Genomic DNA, 20,392 nt, shown 5'->3' with positions numbered 1-20,392 from the left:
ATATTATTATTTAAACACTAAAAGGTTCTTGTTTGTTCCCATTGTCTCACATCTAACACTGGTTATTCAAGATGCATAGAAATTTCTTAACACTGTTTGTGCTACTGATTATCCTTTTGAGTTTCTCATATGTTCTCTCTTCCTCTGCTTCCCCTGCAACTAGTAAGCATTTCATAGGATATTTAACAGATTAATGTTTAATATTTTAGTTAATTAGTTCTTCTATCTCAATTTCTTTGTAGAATGTTTGATTAATATATGGTTTAATTTTTCCTAGGAAGCCAAAATTTGAAAGGTGAAGATACATCAACTATACCTTCTATAGCTAAGGTCAGTGCTATTCATCTCCATATAGCCTTGGAAAAAATTAAGGTTATTATGTCAAAAGTTGATATGGCATTATTATTATTATGTTAAAATCATATATAATATATAGATATTAGTTAGTATATCATATCTCACAATAAGATATACTAGTAGTATTATAGTCTATGTTTGGTATTACGGTGGCTACGCCTGAATAACGGTCACGGTCAGTGACTCACCTGATTTCACAGAAACTACAAAGTGTAACTTTTGTAAAATCACGGTGGATTGATTCTGGTGTATCCACCATAATACGAAACAGATACTCCAAAATTCAGTACACATATATGTAATGTGTTGAATTTGCAGGTGGATAACAATCATGGTGAGGAAGTGGTGCTAGTTGATAAGGAGGAAGGATTGGTAGAAAGGAGGATGGATTTGGAAACTCAAGACTATGATGGAACAGGAGCAAATAGAGATCATGAGCCTAAACCCCCTAGAAGGGTTTAATCCCTAATTGACAATGAAATTAATTATATGTTTATATGTCTGAATAATATATGTTTGCATGTGGTTCCCTTTCCTTATTTAATTATAATCTGTTTGCTCTGTCATGCAGCTCTGTTGCTGGTTTTCTATTTTTAGTCACAAATTGTCATTGTATGTAACCTGAGTTGTTTATTTCAAATAAAAATATTGATAATGTGTCTGCAACTTTAGAGTTTAGAGATCTTCTTCAATTTTAAAAAATTGGTTCTTTAATGAGAATAAAGTAAAAAATTTAATTAGTAGTACTATAATTAGAGTTTAGAGTGTAAGTATTTCAGTCTAGCCTCCAATTATATTTCTTCTATTATCTTTGATGAAATGAAATGAGTTTACCTTGCTTCAAAAAAATTATCGACAACGGTCTTAAAGTATTCCCTAAATATACCAATAAAAATATTTTCAAAATTGATGCTATTAATTTTACTAAAATTGTTTTCTATGTCCTATCAAAGAGTAACATTTTGGTGTATTGTTGGTAAAACCGTTCTTGTAGGAATAAACAACACCTTAATTCTCCATGAAAATATAACCGCTCTTGTAAGTAAAGGCTAAATCTACGATTTTGTCTCGTTTGGCGCCCAATTTTTTGTATTGTCGTAGACCTATATAAAAATTTGGGGGACATGTGCGGTGACTCTTGTAGACCCAAGAGCAAATTAACCAAGTTAAAATTTTAATAGTGTCACACTACTCAATAGCTTTCCATTGAATACATTGATTTGAATGTTTATATCATGCAGATCATCTACGTAAACTTTTAAGTAAATCTAAAATCATTTAATGTTATTGAAACACGTTCAAATAATGTTTTTCAAAATATGTATCTGATTAAAAGTTATTGAGCAATATAACACTATCATGGTATATCAAGTTGGTCTGAATTTTAAAACCTTCCAAAAATGTGATTATTCCTTTCGAAAAATAAATATTTGTTCATCACAAAATAATAGGAAAGGCTCTATGAGATGTAAAACCAAGAGATCCATATCTAACTAATGCAAAAAAATAAAAATCAAACCGGATCCAAAAAAAACCAACAAGTCCATATCCAACCTAAACTTTGGAACACAGAACCAAAAATACCAGGTCTCTAGAGTCGCATATCATCTCCATCGCGTCTAGTCTTGTCTTTAGCGTCGCCTCCTCTCTTAGGTCTGATGTAGTTTCTCCATCATTTCCTATGATAGTGTATTTAACAAACCAATTGGTAAAAGTGATATATCTATAGTAACAAATAAGGCATATTTCTTTTAGTGCAAAAGATTATACGCTTGAAGTCTAGCCATGTACTTAATGGAAAATTAATCATACTGTGTAGACAAAATAAAAGTAAAGCAGCATTCCAGTTGGCCTGTAAATCAAAGAATGATGTTCCATTTGAAACTGATATAAATGAAAGACGAGTATTCATTTGATCAGAATAAGAATTCAGTTCATTTATGGTATAACATGGTTGATAATAATTTGATACAAAAGACGACACACCAAATAATCACAGCAACAAATCTAATAGAAGTATAAGCAACAAGACACCAGTTGTTCCAGTTTGTACAATCATCATAGAAGAATTGAAAGTGAAATAACTGGCCGGCAGACTACTTTATCGCACTATTTTGTTTTTTTTTTAAAAAAGGGTCAATGTAAATGCAAGTAATTAGTTGTCAAGTTAGTTTTTTCTCCTTCACCACACCAGAGTTTGAACTCAGGTCATCTAACTCCTTTAACTAACTCTTGGCTAAAACGAGTTACCCTTATCAGGCAGGAACTACTAAAACAACAGAGATTAAATATAAAATTGTTTATACCTCATGAAAGTCTTGGTATTCGCGTTCCCACATTAGTCTACGGTAATGCTTCTCTTGCTCATTACAAAGGTACCTTTCAACCTATGTAGCATTTTGGCAGCGAGAAAAGTCAGTGTGTTATGCACAGACAAAAATATGTGTAACAGTCATTTGCAGCTCTAAAAGCAGAAGCATATTTTGAAAAACACTTAATAGATAAAACATTATAAGGCACCTCTTCATCATCGATATCAGAGAAACTTTCTGATTCATCTTGAGCTTCTGCACTGGTGTCATCATCGCTATGCTTTTGCTCACACGGCAGATCTTTTGAAGTAGATGCTTTGAACTCACTGTCTAACAATACAGATGGATTTTTTTCATGCTCGTTTTCCATTGTATTCAACTCCTCAGCCTGTAACCATAATAGACTGATCAAAATTTTCTATTCACTTTTAAATTCAAGATTTTGAGTTCTATACTAAATACATACTCGGTAAACTAAAGAGTCGAAAATTGTATAGAGCTTTGATAATCCAAATATAAAACACAGCAGCACAAAACAGAAACTATGAAATCTGGACATAACACTGAGTGAAGGGATAAATTAATCAACAAGTGTGCAACTAGTATACCACGAAGAATGATCAATGCTATATGGTACGGTACGCGGCAGACTCGTCTTACAGGTGTTCCCTAATGAGGGATTTTAGGGTACCGGGCAGGGACGGATCCAAGAATCTATAAAACGGGGGGCCGAAATAATTAAATAATAAATAAATCATAATTATAATAGTATTTAAATATACTCAATAAAAAAATAAAAAATACATCACATTGTTTATCTAAATTATACATGACATTGCTCTATATCATAAAATTGATCAACAACTAAATCTGTACTAAATTTTTCAGCAATTCTTCTCTCGGTATAAGTAATCACATAATTAGTTTGAAATTCATTTTCTATCTTGTTTCTCAACCTTATCTCTCACTTGTAGCAAACAATCAGAACTAACTTAATTGAATTTGGACTTTAACAGTGTATAATATATATTATCAAAATATTTTAAAGTAAATTGTTCCAATTATTATGTTGTGGGTGTATGTTTTACACCAAATGGTCGTTACAAATCTTTTAACACATTTCTCAAATATCAATTTATGTGTACATATGTATTAAGAACAAGTATATGAAAAAAATATGACAAGAGGGGGCCCTCAGCCCCTACTCCCCCCCCCCCCCCCCCTCATGTCCGTCCCTGGTACGGGGTACACCATAGATGCCGCTCCTCATGTGGTTAAAATACAGCCGTATACATGATACAAAATCACACCACAATTGTTGTGCGATGCCATTACATCAGCAATATTGCAGCCGCAATTGGAAATATGGATCACAATTTAAAACCACAATAATCAATTAAACCCAAAATCAGCTATGAATAGGAGTAAATCTAAAATCCCATATTAATGTAGTTACCAGTTACCACATCGGTAATCGTTGGATCAAATATGGAACAATTCATAATTGAAGGTCGGAATTATAGTTTGCCGGAAAGTAACAAAAGAAAAAACAGAGCATGAAATCGAAATAAAAAAGTGATAAAAATAGAACATAAGAATTATTACATTGCAAAGAGAAAGGGAAAAAGAGATACCAGCGGATAAAAGGCACAGAGAACCGCCGGAAAAAGCAGAGTTGAAAAACCAGAAAGCAGAGTGAGTGAGTAACAAACCCTAATATTATTTATTTTTTGTTTAAACTTAGAGAAGGTTCCCGCGGTTTAACTGTCACCTTAGATTAGATTTGCGCATCAACCCAAAATTCCAAATCAAACCTGAATTCTATTATTTCGGATATAGATTTTTTTTTTTTTTTAAAAAAAAAAGAATTTGAAAACAATTTAAAAACTGTTTTTTGAAGAAATTTTCATATTGATCCAACTTATTTTTTTTACACGTGTTGTTTTGCGTGTTTTAATTTGAAGGGTAGTTTTTTTTTTGTTAGTGGCTAGAAAATCCACCTTAAAGGTGAATAAGTGGAGTGTTCCGAGTTCGAACCCAAACTTTCACACATATAATGCGATGTCTCTACCAACTGAACTAAGTTCACGGGGACTGAAGGTAGTCTTTCTAATCATCAAAAGATGGAAGATTCTTATCAAGAATAGAATTTAATGACTATGCCATTTGTATTATAATTCAATGGATAAAAAAAAAAAAAACCCTACTATCACATTTCGAGAACTAATATTGTCTTAATGCTTGTCTTAGGCTATACAATGATTGTGAAGTTTGCATGCAAAGTGTTTAGTCTCCCTCTAAATGGAATAACCCCTTGGCAATCGCATATATATATATACACATGTGGTTTAGAAAAGCATGTTATACAAAGATGTACATCTTCTTCTAATTAAGAACCATTTAGAAAAGCATTCACTTCACAATAGGTTTTTTTTTTTTTTTTAACAATAAAAAATGAAACCTATAATATAAAAAAGAAACCAAATACCGCAAGTTATACAAAGAGTTAAACAAATAGAACCACAAAAATAACATTAGTCGATGCCCAAACATAACCACTTCACAATAGGTTGCATTGTTGTTGAGCTGAAATAACTATTATGTCCGGAACAAAGGTGAGTTTTGCAATAGGGAAGAGATGTGCAAATGAATTCTATTCCAAATTGTTGAGGAAATCTTATTGAATAGTGTTGGGTCATCATGAGGGGGCAGCCGGGGATCATCCACATTGGATTTAAGAACAATTTTACAAGTGAATTGAACACCACACTTTAACCCAAAACCTTAAGGTGTTAGGTTTAGATTTTTTTCCCAAAATATACCCCTAGGCCCCTTTAATTTTCCGTAATACTCCCCTCCCCATTTTTTTCCCGTAATATCCCTCTCAGGGGACAGAAACTGACGCTGTAGAAGGGAGTAGCGACACTCCCAATGTCGCCATAGCCTCCGGGTAGCGACGGTCAGACTGTCGCTATTGACCAAGGAATGTTGGTTTTGTTTTTTTCGGTCTCTCCATAGGAGGGAGAGAGAGAAGGGTTTTTTATTTATTTATTTTAAATATTTCTTTATTCTACTATCTCATTCTATAAATACCACACTCCATACTTTCATTTTTCACTCAACTAACTTCATCTTCTTCATTTTATTATCTCATTTTCTCCACTCTCTTTATTTTATAAGAAATAACATCTTCTTCCAACGTTGCCATAATTTTTCTGTTAAATTTGAAGGCCGCCAAGAACATTTTAAGTTACTGATTGACAAATTGAGTTCGCTTGCAACTTTAAAGAATAAGATTCAAAAAATGTTCTTGTTCAAAAACAATGAACATATAGAAATCCAGCATATGGCCTATTTAAATTCATGCACGGACATCACAAGTGGATGGTTTACCTATGCACTCAACGGAGTTCTTAAATACTTATACAAGGGCTAACATATCATATCTGTCTTTCGATCATTATTTATTTGATCCACGTCCACCTCCCGATGTGCAACAGCAAACATTTACCCAACAACAAGAACAACACACCGTCTTCCAACCATCATTTACTCAACATACCATTTTCCCAGACCCATCATCATATACCCAACAACATCAACATACCGATATCCGATATCTCAGACCCACCATCTTATACCCCTCAACAACAACATACCTCTCCCACACAACAACAACCATTTACCCAACAACAACATGCAATGTCTTTTAGTCAATCCGATTTTTTTACCCCATTGCCACTAACGCAGAATTTTTTCGACAACCAAACATTTGAATCACCGGGAACTCAACATTTCAATAAAAATTTAGCAAATGTTTACTACCCCGATGATTCTATACAACCCCAACAAACCCAACAAACCTCCCAGAATTTCGAGTAGGCGTCTGCTGTACCGGACGATATGTTAAATTCAACGTGGGCTGCTGGTGAAGGTTCCTCGTGGAATATCAAGGTCACAATTCCCCGTGGACCCAACGTACACTTAGAAATTTTCTCGACGTGGATGTGACAGAAAAAAGAAATCCAAACGAGGACAACGAGGAAGTGCAATTATATGGACGAGGACATTGGAGGAATGCATGTCCTCCACCTTGTAGCACTAGAGGACGTAGGGATTAAGAATTTTAGTATTCTTATTGTAATAAATTATATTATTATTATTATTATTATTATTGTAATAAATTATATTTATTTGTTCATCAAATAAATATAAATATATATTATATTGTAATTTTTTTCATCAAATAAAATAAAAATAAAATAAAAATAAACCCTTCTCTCTCTCCCTCCCATGCAGAGACCGAAAAAAACAAAACCAACATTCCTTGGTCAATAGCGACAGTCTGACTGTAACGCCCCGAATTTAGAATTAATTAATAATTTTCGTAGGAGTTGTGTTGATTATTGTTAATCATTTAATTGTGTGTGACGAGTAATTAAATAATTGATGAATAAATGAGTAAAATGATAAGTTGAAAATAAAAGTGAAGAAAGAGTAGACGGGGTTATAGAAAATATATAATAGGTGGAGAGGGGGTGTGAGTAAGAAAGAATAGTAGAAATAATGAAATTGGGCTTAGTAGAAAGAAAACTCATTAATAGATAAAAGCAGAATTTTTCCTTCTTGTGGAGGAAACCACTAGACTAAGTTAGAAACAAATTGAAATCTATCCACTTTTTACTAAAAAAAGAAGAGAAGAGAAAAACAGAATAGAGGAGCAAGGGAGAAAGAGAGATTGACGCATGAGAGGGAGAAGAGAAAGAAGAGGAAAACAAAACTCACAACCAAAGATTAATTGCTATTCCAAGTAAGGGGGTTTAATTCTTTCTTTAAATTTCTGTCCTTTTCTTGAAATTACATGGGTTGATTCTTCCTTCTTCTTGCTTGATGTGTGCTTGTTATGGTGGTTGTGTTGTTGTGTTTTTATTCCTTGGATTAATGGTGTTGTGTTGTTTGCGATGTTGATTGTCTCGTGTATGCTATTAAATCATAGATTAACCTCTTAAGTTCATAAAAAGGACGGGGTTTAAGGGTTTTGGAAAGAAATCAAATTTATTAAGAAAATTTGAATTTTTAGGTTTAAACAAGTACTTGAAGTATTGGTGTATTGGTTCATGGACTGGAAATTGTTGTTTGCTATGGTTTAGCCTCTATGGTTGTAACCTGCGTTTTTGGTTATTTAGTGTAGGGGTCCTGTTGTTGTAATTGAGTTGCAATATGGTCTCTTTGTACATAGGGTTATGTGGATTCTTGTTGTAATTGTGGTGATCCTCCATGGTATAAAACTGGAAATTTGTGGTGATCCTCCATGATATAAAACTGGAATTGGTGGTGATCCTCCATGATATAAAACTGGAATTGATGGTGATCCTCCATGATATAAAACTGGAAATTTGTGGTGATCCTCCATGATATAAAACTGGAATTGGTGGTGATCCTCCATGATATAAAACTGGAATTTGTAATTGGTGTTGATCCTACATGATGAAAAATTGGAATGGATGTTGATATTGCTGACTTATTGTATTTTTTTAATAATTGTGCTCGTTTGTGATATTATTTGTGATTGTATTACTGACCCCATGTTGCTTCCTTTTTCTGGCTTGGCCCTACGGTGTGCAACCGTAGATTTTCAGGTAGGCGATGAGTCATAGTTGCCGAGTTCGGGGAGCTTGTCCCTTGCTGTTTCAGTAATTGAGTCGCTCTGATAGGATGTCTTGGGGGATTCACATATATATTCAATTAGTATTTCTTCAAAATGACTTGAACAGTGTCAATTGGTTTTTGGAATGATTCTATTGCTTTCAATAATTTTTGACTTCAAATTTTAGAACTTATGTTTATTCGTTTTAATTTTATCTCCGCTGCTTAATCCTTATTTAATTAGGTATTCGATTCAAAAGTAGGTGTGACACCTTTTATATGAAATAAATTAATTGAATTTTTGGCAAATAAAAATCAAGGGGAAAATTAAAGGGTGTTACAATTGGTATCAGAGCAGGTCGGTCTAGTCAGACCAAGTTATAATTTTGTTAATCCCTATTAAGCGACATGTGTGTGAACACTGTCAATGCTTAATTAACTACTTGTTGGTTGTCCATCAAGCCTATGTGTTATGTGATTGCTATGATGTGTGGTTGTTGTTAGTATTATGTGTTGGACGTGCTTTTGTGCTCCCTGTGATGTATTGTGATCCTTTATTTTAGTGCTTCCTTTTCCATTGTGTAACCTATGTTAGCCTGTTATGAGGTTATGAAACTGTGTATCCACATGATCTAGACCTTTATACAACTATTCGATGCGTTGTTGTATTTGTGTGACGCTTATCATGTCGTGGTTAGCCTTCTTTGTTGAAAGGGATTGTGGGGCTAGTATGAGTAAATTCCTTGTTAGAAAAAAATAGTCCAGCTTTAGTTCTTGTAGATTATATTTGATTAGGTATCAATCTTTTGGGTACTCCTGCAGAAAGAGGTGGCTGGTACATGTACTAGTGATTTGAAAAATAGTTAGTTAAAGTGAGTTAGAAAATTAACTAAGGTATTTTTTGGTTTGTTAAATAGGTTAGTTTGAATTTTTAAGAGGATTAGTCAGTTACCTAATGATGGATAAATAATGTGGTCATGGATTATTAAGATAAAATGGTTTAGTCTATGTTTTTGTGGATTTTGTTTCCTGATCTGAATTCCCTGGTTACTCTTGTACTACTCTTTTAGAAATGAATGGATGAGTGGCCTTATAACTCCTATGTAGATTTTATAGTTAAGAATCAATTTTGGAGATACTCCTGTAGGAATAGATGGTGACTAGAGAGGTTAGTTATTGGGGGCCATGATGCCATGAGAGGAAATTTGTGGAAGGTGTAGAGTGATAGGCCAATTATATTGTAATTGGAATTGTCTAAGTTATTGGTAGCTAACCTTTAATATTTTTCTAGTTACAATAGATCAGCTCTTTGTTTCTTAACCCAATGTTGAGTAATGCCTAGCTTTTTAGTTGTTGATGAAAAACTTCCTAAACTTTTGCTTCTACTTGAGATACTAAATTTTGTTATTGACTACTTGTGAGCACCTTTTTAAGGGAAAGAAGAATTTAAGCTCATGTGATATTGTTGATTTAATATCGGTATCTGGTTTAGAAATTAGATTGTACTAATATGAGGTGAAATAGTGTAAGGTTTGGATGTCATGACTCATGAACTTTGAAAAGGAGCAAAGTCAAAGATAAAAGGTTAGTGACTTGATGGTTTTTATGTAGAACTTATTCTTGTTGAATATGATTTCAAAAGTAAAAAAAAAAAGGGTTAAGTTAAGATCTTGAAGGGTTGTTTTTGACAATCTGGGATGAAATAATAAATAGTTGAAATAAGTTTTTTTTTTAGTACAATGAAGATATTAATTTGGATGATCCTTTAATAGATGTTGAATTATTTGGCAAGGTATTTAATAATCATCAGGATAAGAATGTGACTATATGTTGTTCAATTCAATTTACTACTGCCTTTTACATTGACTTAAAATAGGTGCTTGACTTATATTTTATCATTAGTTGGTTAATTGGATAAGAGAGTCTCTACACCTTAGTCATTAGCCACCGATAATTGAAGCACCTATGAATATTATAAACAAATGTTATTATGTGTATAGTTTACCTTAGTTGATAAGATATAAGTGGGGAAGAAGCTAATTGTTTTAATATTGGATTCCTAGTGACTACCATTAAAGGGGAAAGACATAGGGCCTGTAATGCTTAAGAGTAGAATTTAAGTCGAAAGACAAGAAGTTTGCTAGTCTTAAAGTAGGACAAATAGATTAAAATTCAGCTGTGTAGTAATTGAGATCTGCAGTGTATCCGAGTCATGTTGTATGCATACACTCTTCCAATATGGATGTGGAGTGATGGTTCTGCTTTGTGGTTTCTATAGAATTTGATTGTGTTGCAGGGTTCCATGCTTTGTAGTTCTTGTTGTTATGTTTTGCTCACACATAGGTGGGACTTTAGCAATTCATGGTGTCTAGCAGGTCTAGTGGATTAGTCCTTTGATTTGATACAATTTAGGAATTCAACCTTGGTAGGAACTAGCAATCATACATGATGTTATACATGTTGCTTTCTTTGCCAGAAATTAAGTTACAATTTTAAGAACATGTGAACTGTGAGGTGATTAAGGGCTATATTCACTTGTTGCATGACATTAGCTAATTTTCGAGGACGAAAATTTTATAAGTGGGGGAGAGTTGTAACGCCCCGAATTTAGAATTAATTAATAATTTTCGTAGGAGTTGTGTTGATTATTGTTAATCATTTAATTGTGTGTGACGAGTAATTAAATAATTGATGAATAAATGAGTAAAATGATAAGTTGAAAATAAAAGTGAAGAAAGAGTAGACGGGGTTATAGAAATTATATAATAGGTGGAGAGGGGGTGTGAGTAAGAAAGAATAGTAGAAATAATGAAATTGGGCTTAGTAGAAAGAAAACTCATTAATAGATAAAAGCAGAATTTTTCCTTCTTGTGGAGGAAACCACTAGACTAAGTTAGAAACAAATTGAAATCTATCCACTTTTTACTAAAAAAAGAAGAGAAGAGAAAAACAGAATAGAGGAGCAAGGGAGAAAGAGAGATTGACGCATGAGAGGGAGAAGAGAAAGAAGAGGAAAACAAAACTCACAACCAAAGATTAATTGCTATTCCAAGTAAGGGGGTTTAATTCTTTCTTTAAATTTCTGTCCTTTTCTTGAAATTACATGGGTTGATTCTTCCTTCTTCTTGCTTGATGTGTGCTTGTTATGGTGGTTGTGTTGTTGTGTTTTTATTCCTTGGATTAATGGTGTTGTGTTGTTTGCGATGTTGATTGTCTCGTGTATGCTATTAAATCATAGATTAACCTCTTAAGTTCATAAAAAGGACGGGGTTTAAGGGTTTTGGAAAGAAATCAAATTTATTAAGAAAATTTGAATTTTTAGGTTTAAACAAGTACTTGAAGTATTGGTGTATTGGTTCATGGACTGGAAATTGTTGTTTGCTATGGTTTAGCCTCTATGGTTGTAACCTGCGTTTTTGGTTATTTAGTGTAGGGGTCCTGTTGTTGTAATTGAGTTGCAATATGGTCTCTTTGTACATAGGGTTATGTGGATTCTTGTTGTAATTGTGGTGATCCTCCATGGTATAAAACTGGAAATTTGTGGTGATCCTCCATGATATAAAACTGGAATTGGTGGTGATCCTCCATGATATAAAACTGGAAATTTGTGGTGATCCTCCATGATATAAAACTGGAATTTGTAATTGGTGTTGATCCTACATGATGAAAAATTGGAATGGATGTTGATATTGCTGACTTATTGTATTTTTTTAATAATTGTGCTCGTTTGTGATATTATTTGTGATTGTATTACTGACCCCATGTTGCTTCCTTTTTCTGGCTTGGCCCTACGGTGTGCAACCGTAGATTTTCAGGTAGGCGATGAGTCATAGTTGTCGAGTTCGGGGAGCTTGTCCCTTGCTGTTTCAGTAATTGAGTCGCTCTGATAGGGTGTCTTGGGGGATTCACATATATATTCAATTAGTATTTCTTCAAAATGACTTGAACAGTGTCAATTGGTTTTTGGAATGATTCTATTGCTTTCAATAATTTTTTACTTCAAATTTTAGAACTTATGTTTATTCGTTTTAATTTTATCTCCGCTGCTTAATCCTTATTTAATTAGGTATTCGATTCAAAAGTAGGTGTGACACCTTTTATATGAAATAAATTAATTGAATTTTTGGCAAATAAAAATCAAGGGGAAAATTAAAGGGTGTTACACTGACCGTCGCTACCCAGAGGCTATGACAACATTGGGAGTGTCGCTACTCCCTCTCCCTTCTGCAACATCAATTTATGTCCCCTGAGAGGGATATTACAGGGAAAAAATGGGGAAGGGGGTATTACGGGAAATTAAAGGGGCCCAGGGTATATTTTGGAGAAAAAATCGTTAGGTTTATAGGTCATCTCACTTATAAAGTGTTCGACCTCTACTTTTTTAAGCAATGTGAGACTTAGCTCACACTTGCCGCAATAAATAGATGAACACTATAATTTTTTGTAAAAGTTTCATAAATATAAATATCTAATCGAATGTCCGACATTTGTTTATATATTAAAAAAATTCTCATTGTACGTTCCATTGAAATTATTAAATGAACTATAAAATAGTTTTTGTTATGAAATATAAGTAATAGTAATAATATATAAGTATAGAGGAGAGAAGAAGAGAAGAATAGTGTATGTTATTCATCACTAGGATTAGGGTTACAATATAGTGATACATAGTATCTATATATAGGTAAACATAATGGGCCAATTACATGGGCCAGGACATCCACTAATAATATTCATAACACTTCCCCTTGGATGTACATCGAGGATATGCCTCATTAAAACCTTTACTAGAAAAAACCCGGTGAGAAAAAAATTCTAGTGAAGGAAAAAGAGTACAACATCCTTTGTATTTGAACTGAACTGCCTCGTTAAAAACCTTACCAGGAAAACCCAATGGGACAAAACCATGGTTAAGGGAAAAAGAGTGCAGAACACAATTATATCTCCCCCTCATGAAGACAATTATATCTGAGATGAATAAGAGCAATTAATCTTCAATATAGTTGATCAGAAGCTTTACTTGATGATGACTTTGTAGAAAGATTTGATTCTTCTTCTTTAATATAATCTTCTCTTAATTAGCTGTTGATGCAGTATTATCTTCTTCAAATTTCTTGTATGTGTAGAATCACAAACTTCAACAAAACCACACTTTGAACTTTCTGAATGTAGTGTTAAAACTTCCACATGATCGGATGATATTGTTGTGTCTCTAAGATACAAATTATATACTTGACTTTGTTCCAATATCTTTGAGTTTATTGATACCATCACATACATAATTAGCAAAATGCAATAGTGTTCTCAATTGAACTAAAATATGGTCCTTCAAGACCAATTCAAGTAAGTGATCATTTTCTTGAGACATGAAATGATCTTTGTTCACTTCAAGTGACAATAAATTATATTTGTTAATATCAAATATATTTCATTTCAAACTTTTCTTTAATCAATAGATTTCAAGAACTCTTCAGGAGTTTATGTCATTATATAACAAATTCATTTCCAAAGTGACTTATTCATTTCATTAAGTCATCTCTTCGATAGTTTGAAATGTATGTCTCGTGGAAATTAAATTCTTCATGGAGTTTTATATAATCCACGCTAACAAGTGACATATAAATATAGCGTAACACATTTTTCAAATAAATTGAATCTTCCATGTGTTAACAAACTTAATCAAGTAAGAGAAGAATTTTGATTTCACTTCAGGTGAATATTTCTCTTCACAATCAATAGCAAACTTTTACCAATATGCTTGAATAAAAAATCAAGCTTTTAATGTTTGTATTGCAACATTTTCTATTCACAAGAAAATTAATTTGTATCTCATCATGTTTTACATCTTCAGGTGTATGGACTGCTGGTCCAAAAATCTTCACTTTGCAAAGTGACTTTAATTACATAGCAATTGCGTTTTTATTTAGACAATCATTGTCTATAATTCTCAATAGAATTTATTTCATGATCCTCATTAACTCCTTTCACAAATAGCGCTATATTATATATAAAATATCGTCAACGTTGACTTTCTTTTGGTTCCATCATATTCCATTCGTGACATAATTTTCATTCATGACATAATTCGTCGAGATCTCTTTATTATCATAAATTTCAGGTACCTGAGAAGTTCTTCTGGAACTTATAACTCAATTATGTCAAATACTCTTTTGACAGTTTCATATCCTCACTTGGGTCATCTTTCTTTTTAGCTCCTTTTCTTATTTGAGGATATTTTTTTTTCATTGGAACCGACTGATCTACCACGCTTCAGGGTGGTTAAAATTCATTTGCAATATAAGACTGTCCATCAGGGACATCCATTTTGATCGGAGCATTAGCAGCTGATCGTTGATTTCATAAACTTTGCAAATGATTTATCTTTTGAACTTCTTGTTCAAACTATTTTATATGAGGATCAATGTGAGATAATAACATTAATTAATTTCAAGTGATTCATTTGAACTTCTGGTTCATATTTTTCAGCTGCTTATTCTCTCCTCCTAATATTGGGAAAATCAACTCATCACTTGATAATTAGCCTACAGGCCTGTAGATAAGTCTCCAATTTTTCTATCTCAAAATACTTTATAATGTATGGAGATTCATATCAAATATATTTTCCCAATATTCTTTAATAATTCATCTTAGTGCATTATATTGGAGCAATTGGAACATACCAACACATCCAAAAAATGCTTATATGAAAAATATTAGGTTATAAACCTAAACTTAATTGCAAATTAAGGGGAGGACTTTCATATTATAACTTATTGGCTTGATGCGAAGCAAAAATTCTATAAATAATGCCATGTTCCCAAAGTTGAATTTTGAAGTTATGATTTCATAAGTATCAATCACACATTTAACTTTAGACGTCTAAATGAAGGATCTTCAGGTCCATATTTTTAATTAGCATATGCTACAAGATATTCAATATCAATTTTGATTTACATATGATAATTATCGAATACTTTCTGAAAATGAGCTATTTGTCAAATCAATTTCACAAACTTCTGGTTGTGAGTTGACTAACCATTTAGTTGATGCATCAATTAAAGTCATAAAATATCTAAATGGTTGGTGAATTGGTTTACAAATATCACCTTATATACATTCTCAAATTGTGAGAGACCCAATTATTCAAATTTCCAACTTCCTTTGGGAACCAATAACACAAATTATTGGATTGAAGAATCTCCTGGCTCTTCAATACATATTCAACAATATAATAATTATTTTTCGCATCATAATAGATCCGGGATAACCCAACCGATCTTGCCAAAGATAAATATGATTTGTAAACTTCTGGTTTACAATAATTTGTGCTTCAATTGCACTAATATATAAGTGTAGTATAAACTTCTGGTTTATAACTTTTTTCATTACACTTATTTTTTTTATCCAAAATATTCAAAGCTCGGGAATACATGTATATTGAATTCTTCCGGAGTTCATAAAAATTAGAATTGATCTAAACAATATAATATCAGTTCTATGTGCAATCCATCAAGGATGCATGATTATTGAATTCTTCTGGAATTCATAATAAAATTGAGATTTTGAAGTTCTTCCGGAACTAGTCTATTGAATTATTCTGGAGTTCATTGAGAATAAAAATTGTTCTTTAGGAACTAAGATCATAATAAATGGTGAGACTTCTTAAGTTCTCCAGGAACTAAGAGTATTGAATTCTCGAGAGTTCATAGATTAGATTTGTAAGTTCTTCGAGAACTAATTATTGAATTCTTCGGGAATTCAAGGTTAAATTTATAAGTTCTTCAGGAACTATATATTATAATAATATTTTTTGTGATCCTTCGAGGATGCATGAATATATTCTTCCGGAAAACTAGCACCCAATTTATCACAAACTCAATCTAAATCATAAGGTGATCTGCTTTATAAAATCCTTTCATGGTTAATGTATACAAAAGCATCAAATATTTATATGGGCAAAATTTGATATGACACATATATGACGGCAAAATAAATAAAAGTTGCTTCTGGATCTGAAGCATAATTATAGTCCTTGTTAATGATCATACAAAATTTTATCAAATAAAAATGAACATGGCTATAAAAATGAAAGTAGATTTTGCGTGGTACGTACACACCTTTGTAGCAATTGTGTGGTAGAGTTTGGTTTTATGATATTAGATTAATCTTTATGTAATCATTCAGAAATATATATAGAATAGTAAAAGATACGAATATAATAGAATCCACACAATGTCATAATAAAACATTTAAAATTATATTTGGAAACATTGATAGTTATATTTGGAAACAGTATTAAATATGAAGATTTGTCTTAATTTAGATTTTTTAACGGAAAAATCAATACGGCCATAGACCTTTGTTTTCAAGGTTATATTACTGCAGGCCGTAAAAACAAACGGTACGATTCATGCTAAATGCTTTCTGTGAAATTTACTTAGCAATTGAATTTTACAATTTTATCCATTGAGTTCTTCAGGAACTATATAATAAATCACTATCAATTTACAATCCTTCAAGGATGTAGGAATATTGAATTCATCTAGAATTCATTGAAGAGAAAAAGAAGTTGTTTTATTAGTTCTTCAGGAACTATATAACACATAAAAGTATTTTGATGTGCAATCCATTAGGGATGCATGGTGATAAATGGTGATAGTTCTTCAGGAACAAATTTTTTTTAAGTTCTTCGGGAACTAAGATTATGAATTCTTCGGGAATTCATGTATTAAATATCTAAGTTCTTCAGGAACTGAGAATAGGTTCTTTAGGAACCAAGATTATGAATTTTTCGGGAATTCATGTATTAACTGTCTAAGTTCTTCAGGAACCAAGATTATGAATTCTTAAACATGTTTATGTTCTTTTGGATGATCGAAGTGTCGATGTTTCACCATACAGGTGTCGGTCACGAAGCATAATGATGCTTCACCAGACTATTGTCGGTCACGAAACTCAAACAATATCAAACATCCAAGATACATATTATAAATAAATAAATAAATAAATAATTGATCAACATTTTATGTAATATTAATGATCAAAGTGTTATGCTTCACCATACAAATGTCGGATATCACAAAGCGTAAACAACATTGAATCAATTAAATACATAAAGGAATGATGCTTATTTATTTATTTAATTTTAATTATTATTATTTGATCTTTTATAAGTATACAAGGTTCAAACGATTCATAATCATATAATAATCAAAAATAAAAACTACTTGTGATTTCATAAAAATAGAATAAGAATTGCATACCTCAGTTGGTAAGCTCGTGCTGATAACGTGTTATGAAATATAAGTAATAGTAATAATATATAAGTATAGAGGAGAGAAGAAGAGAAGAATAGTGTATGTTATTCATCATTAGGATTAGAGTTAGAGTTACAATATAGTGATACATAGTATCTATATATAGGTAAACATAATGGGCCAATTACATGGGCCAGGACATCCACTAATAATATGTCCAGAATTGATTTATTAAGAACTTTTATTTCTTTAGTTGAATTTGTGAACGTTTACAATGATTTATTAAGTTAAGTGGATTAACTCATGAAGTTAGTGGATCATTTCTTAGCTATTTTAGGATATATATAAAAAAAATCTTGGCTTAAATGCAGTTTTGCCCCCCCTGTTTTGATTAAATCGGAATTTTACCCCCCCTGTTTTAAAACGCGGACTTTTACCCCCCCTGTTTTATAATTTGTTGGTTTTTGCCCCCCCTAAAATTCTGCTTTCGAGTCACAACTTTAAAGCTTCGCACACAACTCAATTTTGATCAATAATTTACCAAAAGGATACCGAAATGACCGTAATCGAGTTATCTTTCCACATAATCAAACCCCACTGAATTTGGAGTTACAAAGAGAGATTAATTACCGTTTTAGTGAAGGTATGTCCCCCAAAATTCTGCAAAAAATCTGCTTTCGAGTCACAACTTCAAAGCTTCGCATACAACTCAATTTGGATCCATAATTCACCAAACGGCTACCAAAATGACCGTAATCGAGTTATCTTTCCACATAATCAAACCCCACTGAATTTGGAGTTACAAAGAGAGATTAATTACCGTTTTAGTGAAGGTATGTCCCCAAAATTCTGCAAAAAATCTGCTTTTGAGTCACAACTTCAAAGCTTCGCATACAACTCAATTTGGATCCATAATTCACCAAACGGCTACCGAAATGACCGTAATCGAGTTATATTTCCACATAATCAAACCCCACTGAATTTGGAGTTACAAAGAGAGATTAATTACCGTTTTAGTGAAGGTATGTCCCCAAAATTCTGCAAAAAATCTGCTTTCGAGTCACAACTTCAAAGCTTCGCATACAACTCAATTTGGATCCATAATTCACCAAATGGCTACCAAAATGACCGTAATCGAGTTAGCTTTCCACAGAATCAAACCCCACTAAATTTGGAGTTACAGAGAGAGATTAATTACCGTTTTAGTGAAGGTCTGTCCAATTACTAATTCTGCAGAAATCTACTTGTGATCTTCAAATTCAACATCGTCTACCGAACACATCGTAACTCCAAATTCGACGAAATTGAAATGCCAACAAGGGTAATTTCGTTAGATTTCCATACATGTAAATAGTATTAAAAAATGAGCTACAGGGTGAGAGGAATGACGAGAATACCAGTAGTAGTTTCATACGATAATTAATTTGAACAGACCTTCACTAAAACAGTAATTAATCTCTCTCTGTAACTCCAAATTTAGTGGAGTTTGATTCTGTGGAAAACTAACTCGATTGCGGTCGTTTCGGTACCAATTTGGTGAATTATTGATCCAAATTGAGTTCTGTGCGTAGCTTTGAACTTGAGGCTCAGAAGCAGATTTTGTGCAAAATTTTGGTGGGGGGCAAAATCCAACAAATTATAAAATAGGGGGGGTAAAATTCCGCATTTTAAAATAGGGGGGGTAAAATTCCGCATTTTTCAAAATAGGGGGGGTAAAACTGCATTTAAGCCAAAAATCTTTCAACAAATACAAAATTATATGTCCAAGTTGTTTAGCATGGGTAAAATATCTAGTGTTAACATAAAGGGTATGTTAGAACACGTGGCAATATTCGTCAAAAAAAAATGGCAATAATTATAATTTATAATAGAATATCAAATTATGTTTTTTTGGTGAGAATATATCAAATTATGTTAGAAGTTAGAACACATGGCAATATTCGTCAAAAAAAATGGCAATAATAATAATAGAATATCAAATTTTTATTTTTTTGACGAAAATAGAATATCAAATTAATATAACTATAAATGGCAAAAAAAAAAATCTAAAATATGTAGCAACCTAGGATCGAACCCCAAGTATTTTAGCAAAACAAGGTATACTACGCCATCAAGCTACTTTGCTAATAATGTTACAGTTTTGACAATACAATTATAAGAAGGATCCAATTAGCCAATTTAACATTTAAAATAGTGTTATACCACTCGATAACTTTTTAACTAATATACATTTGAAAATTAAGCATTCAGTTGAAAGCTTATACCATATATATTTTATCTATAAATTTTTAAATAAATCTAAAATCATTTAAAATATTATTGAAACACAGATGTAGCCAAAAAAAATACACACATCGGAATTAACCTCTTAACACTATTATTAAACGGCATTAATCTTGATGTGTATCAATAACATCAAATAATTTCAAATTAAAATAAAAATTTAAAAAGATAACCTGTATGAATATAAACATTCAATTCAATGCTGAATTTTCTAAATATATGTCTGATAAAAACTTATCTCGAGTAGTATAACACTATCCAAATTTTCCACCAATATAACTATTAACTAGACCTGCTGCTTCAAACACTTGCGAATACTCAACCAAATCGATAGTTGATCTAAATTTTAAAACTTTGCTAAAATGTGATCAACTATTAATTTTGTTGGGTATTGGTAAGTGTGATCTGTAAGATTTTCTGGTCTATCCCGCTTTGTTACTTTGCTGGCAAAGGACAACAAAACAGAAAAGAGTACTTACTTAACGAGGAAGAGCCATAGAAGTTTTAAAACACTAGCTACCATAAATATTAAATTTA

General features: G+C 32.2%; 1 protein-coding gene and 1 long non-coding RNA gene across 2 annotated transcripts; both read left to right on the top strand.

Moving 5' to 3' along the window:
• LOC123890149 lies at positions 1-1,028 on the top strand. Its single transcript, XM_045939702.1, has 3 exons — positions 1-162; positions 278-330; positions 676-1,028. Exons 1-3 carry the CDS (start codon positions 72-74, stop codon positions 817-819), a joined length of 288 nt encoding a protein of 95 aa, XP_045795658.1. The 5' UTR covers positions 1-71; the 3' UTR covers positions 820-1,028.
• Positions 1,029-7,238: 6,210 nt separating this feature from the next.
• On the top strand, positions 7,239-12,329 carry LOC123893050. Its single transcript, XR_006803335.1, has 3 exons — positions 7,239-7,479; positions 8,301-9,899; positions 12,123-12,329. It is a non-coding gene; the product is annotated as an uncharacterized LOC123893050 (long non-coding RNA).
• The last annotated feature ends 8,063 nt before the right edge of the window (positions 12,330-20,392 follow it).

Source organism: Trifolium pratense, linkage group LG6 (genome assembly GCF_020283565.1).
Source record: "Trifolium pratense cultivar HEN17-A07 linkage group LG6, ARS_RC_1.1, whole genome shotgun sequence".
NCBI lineage: Eukaryota > Viridiplantae > Streptophyta > Magnoliopsida > Fabales > Fabaceae > Trifolium > Trifolium pratense.
This window is presented reverse-complemented; position numbering and strand designations above follow the sequence as displayed.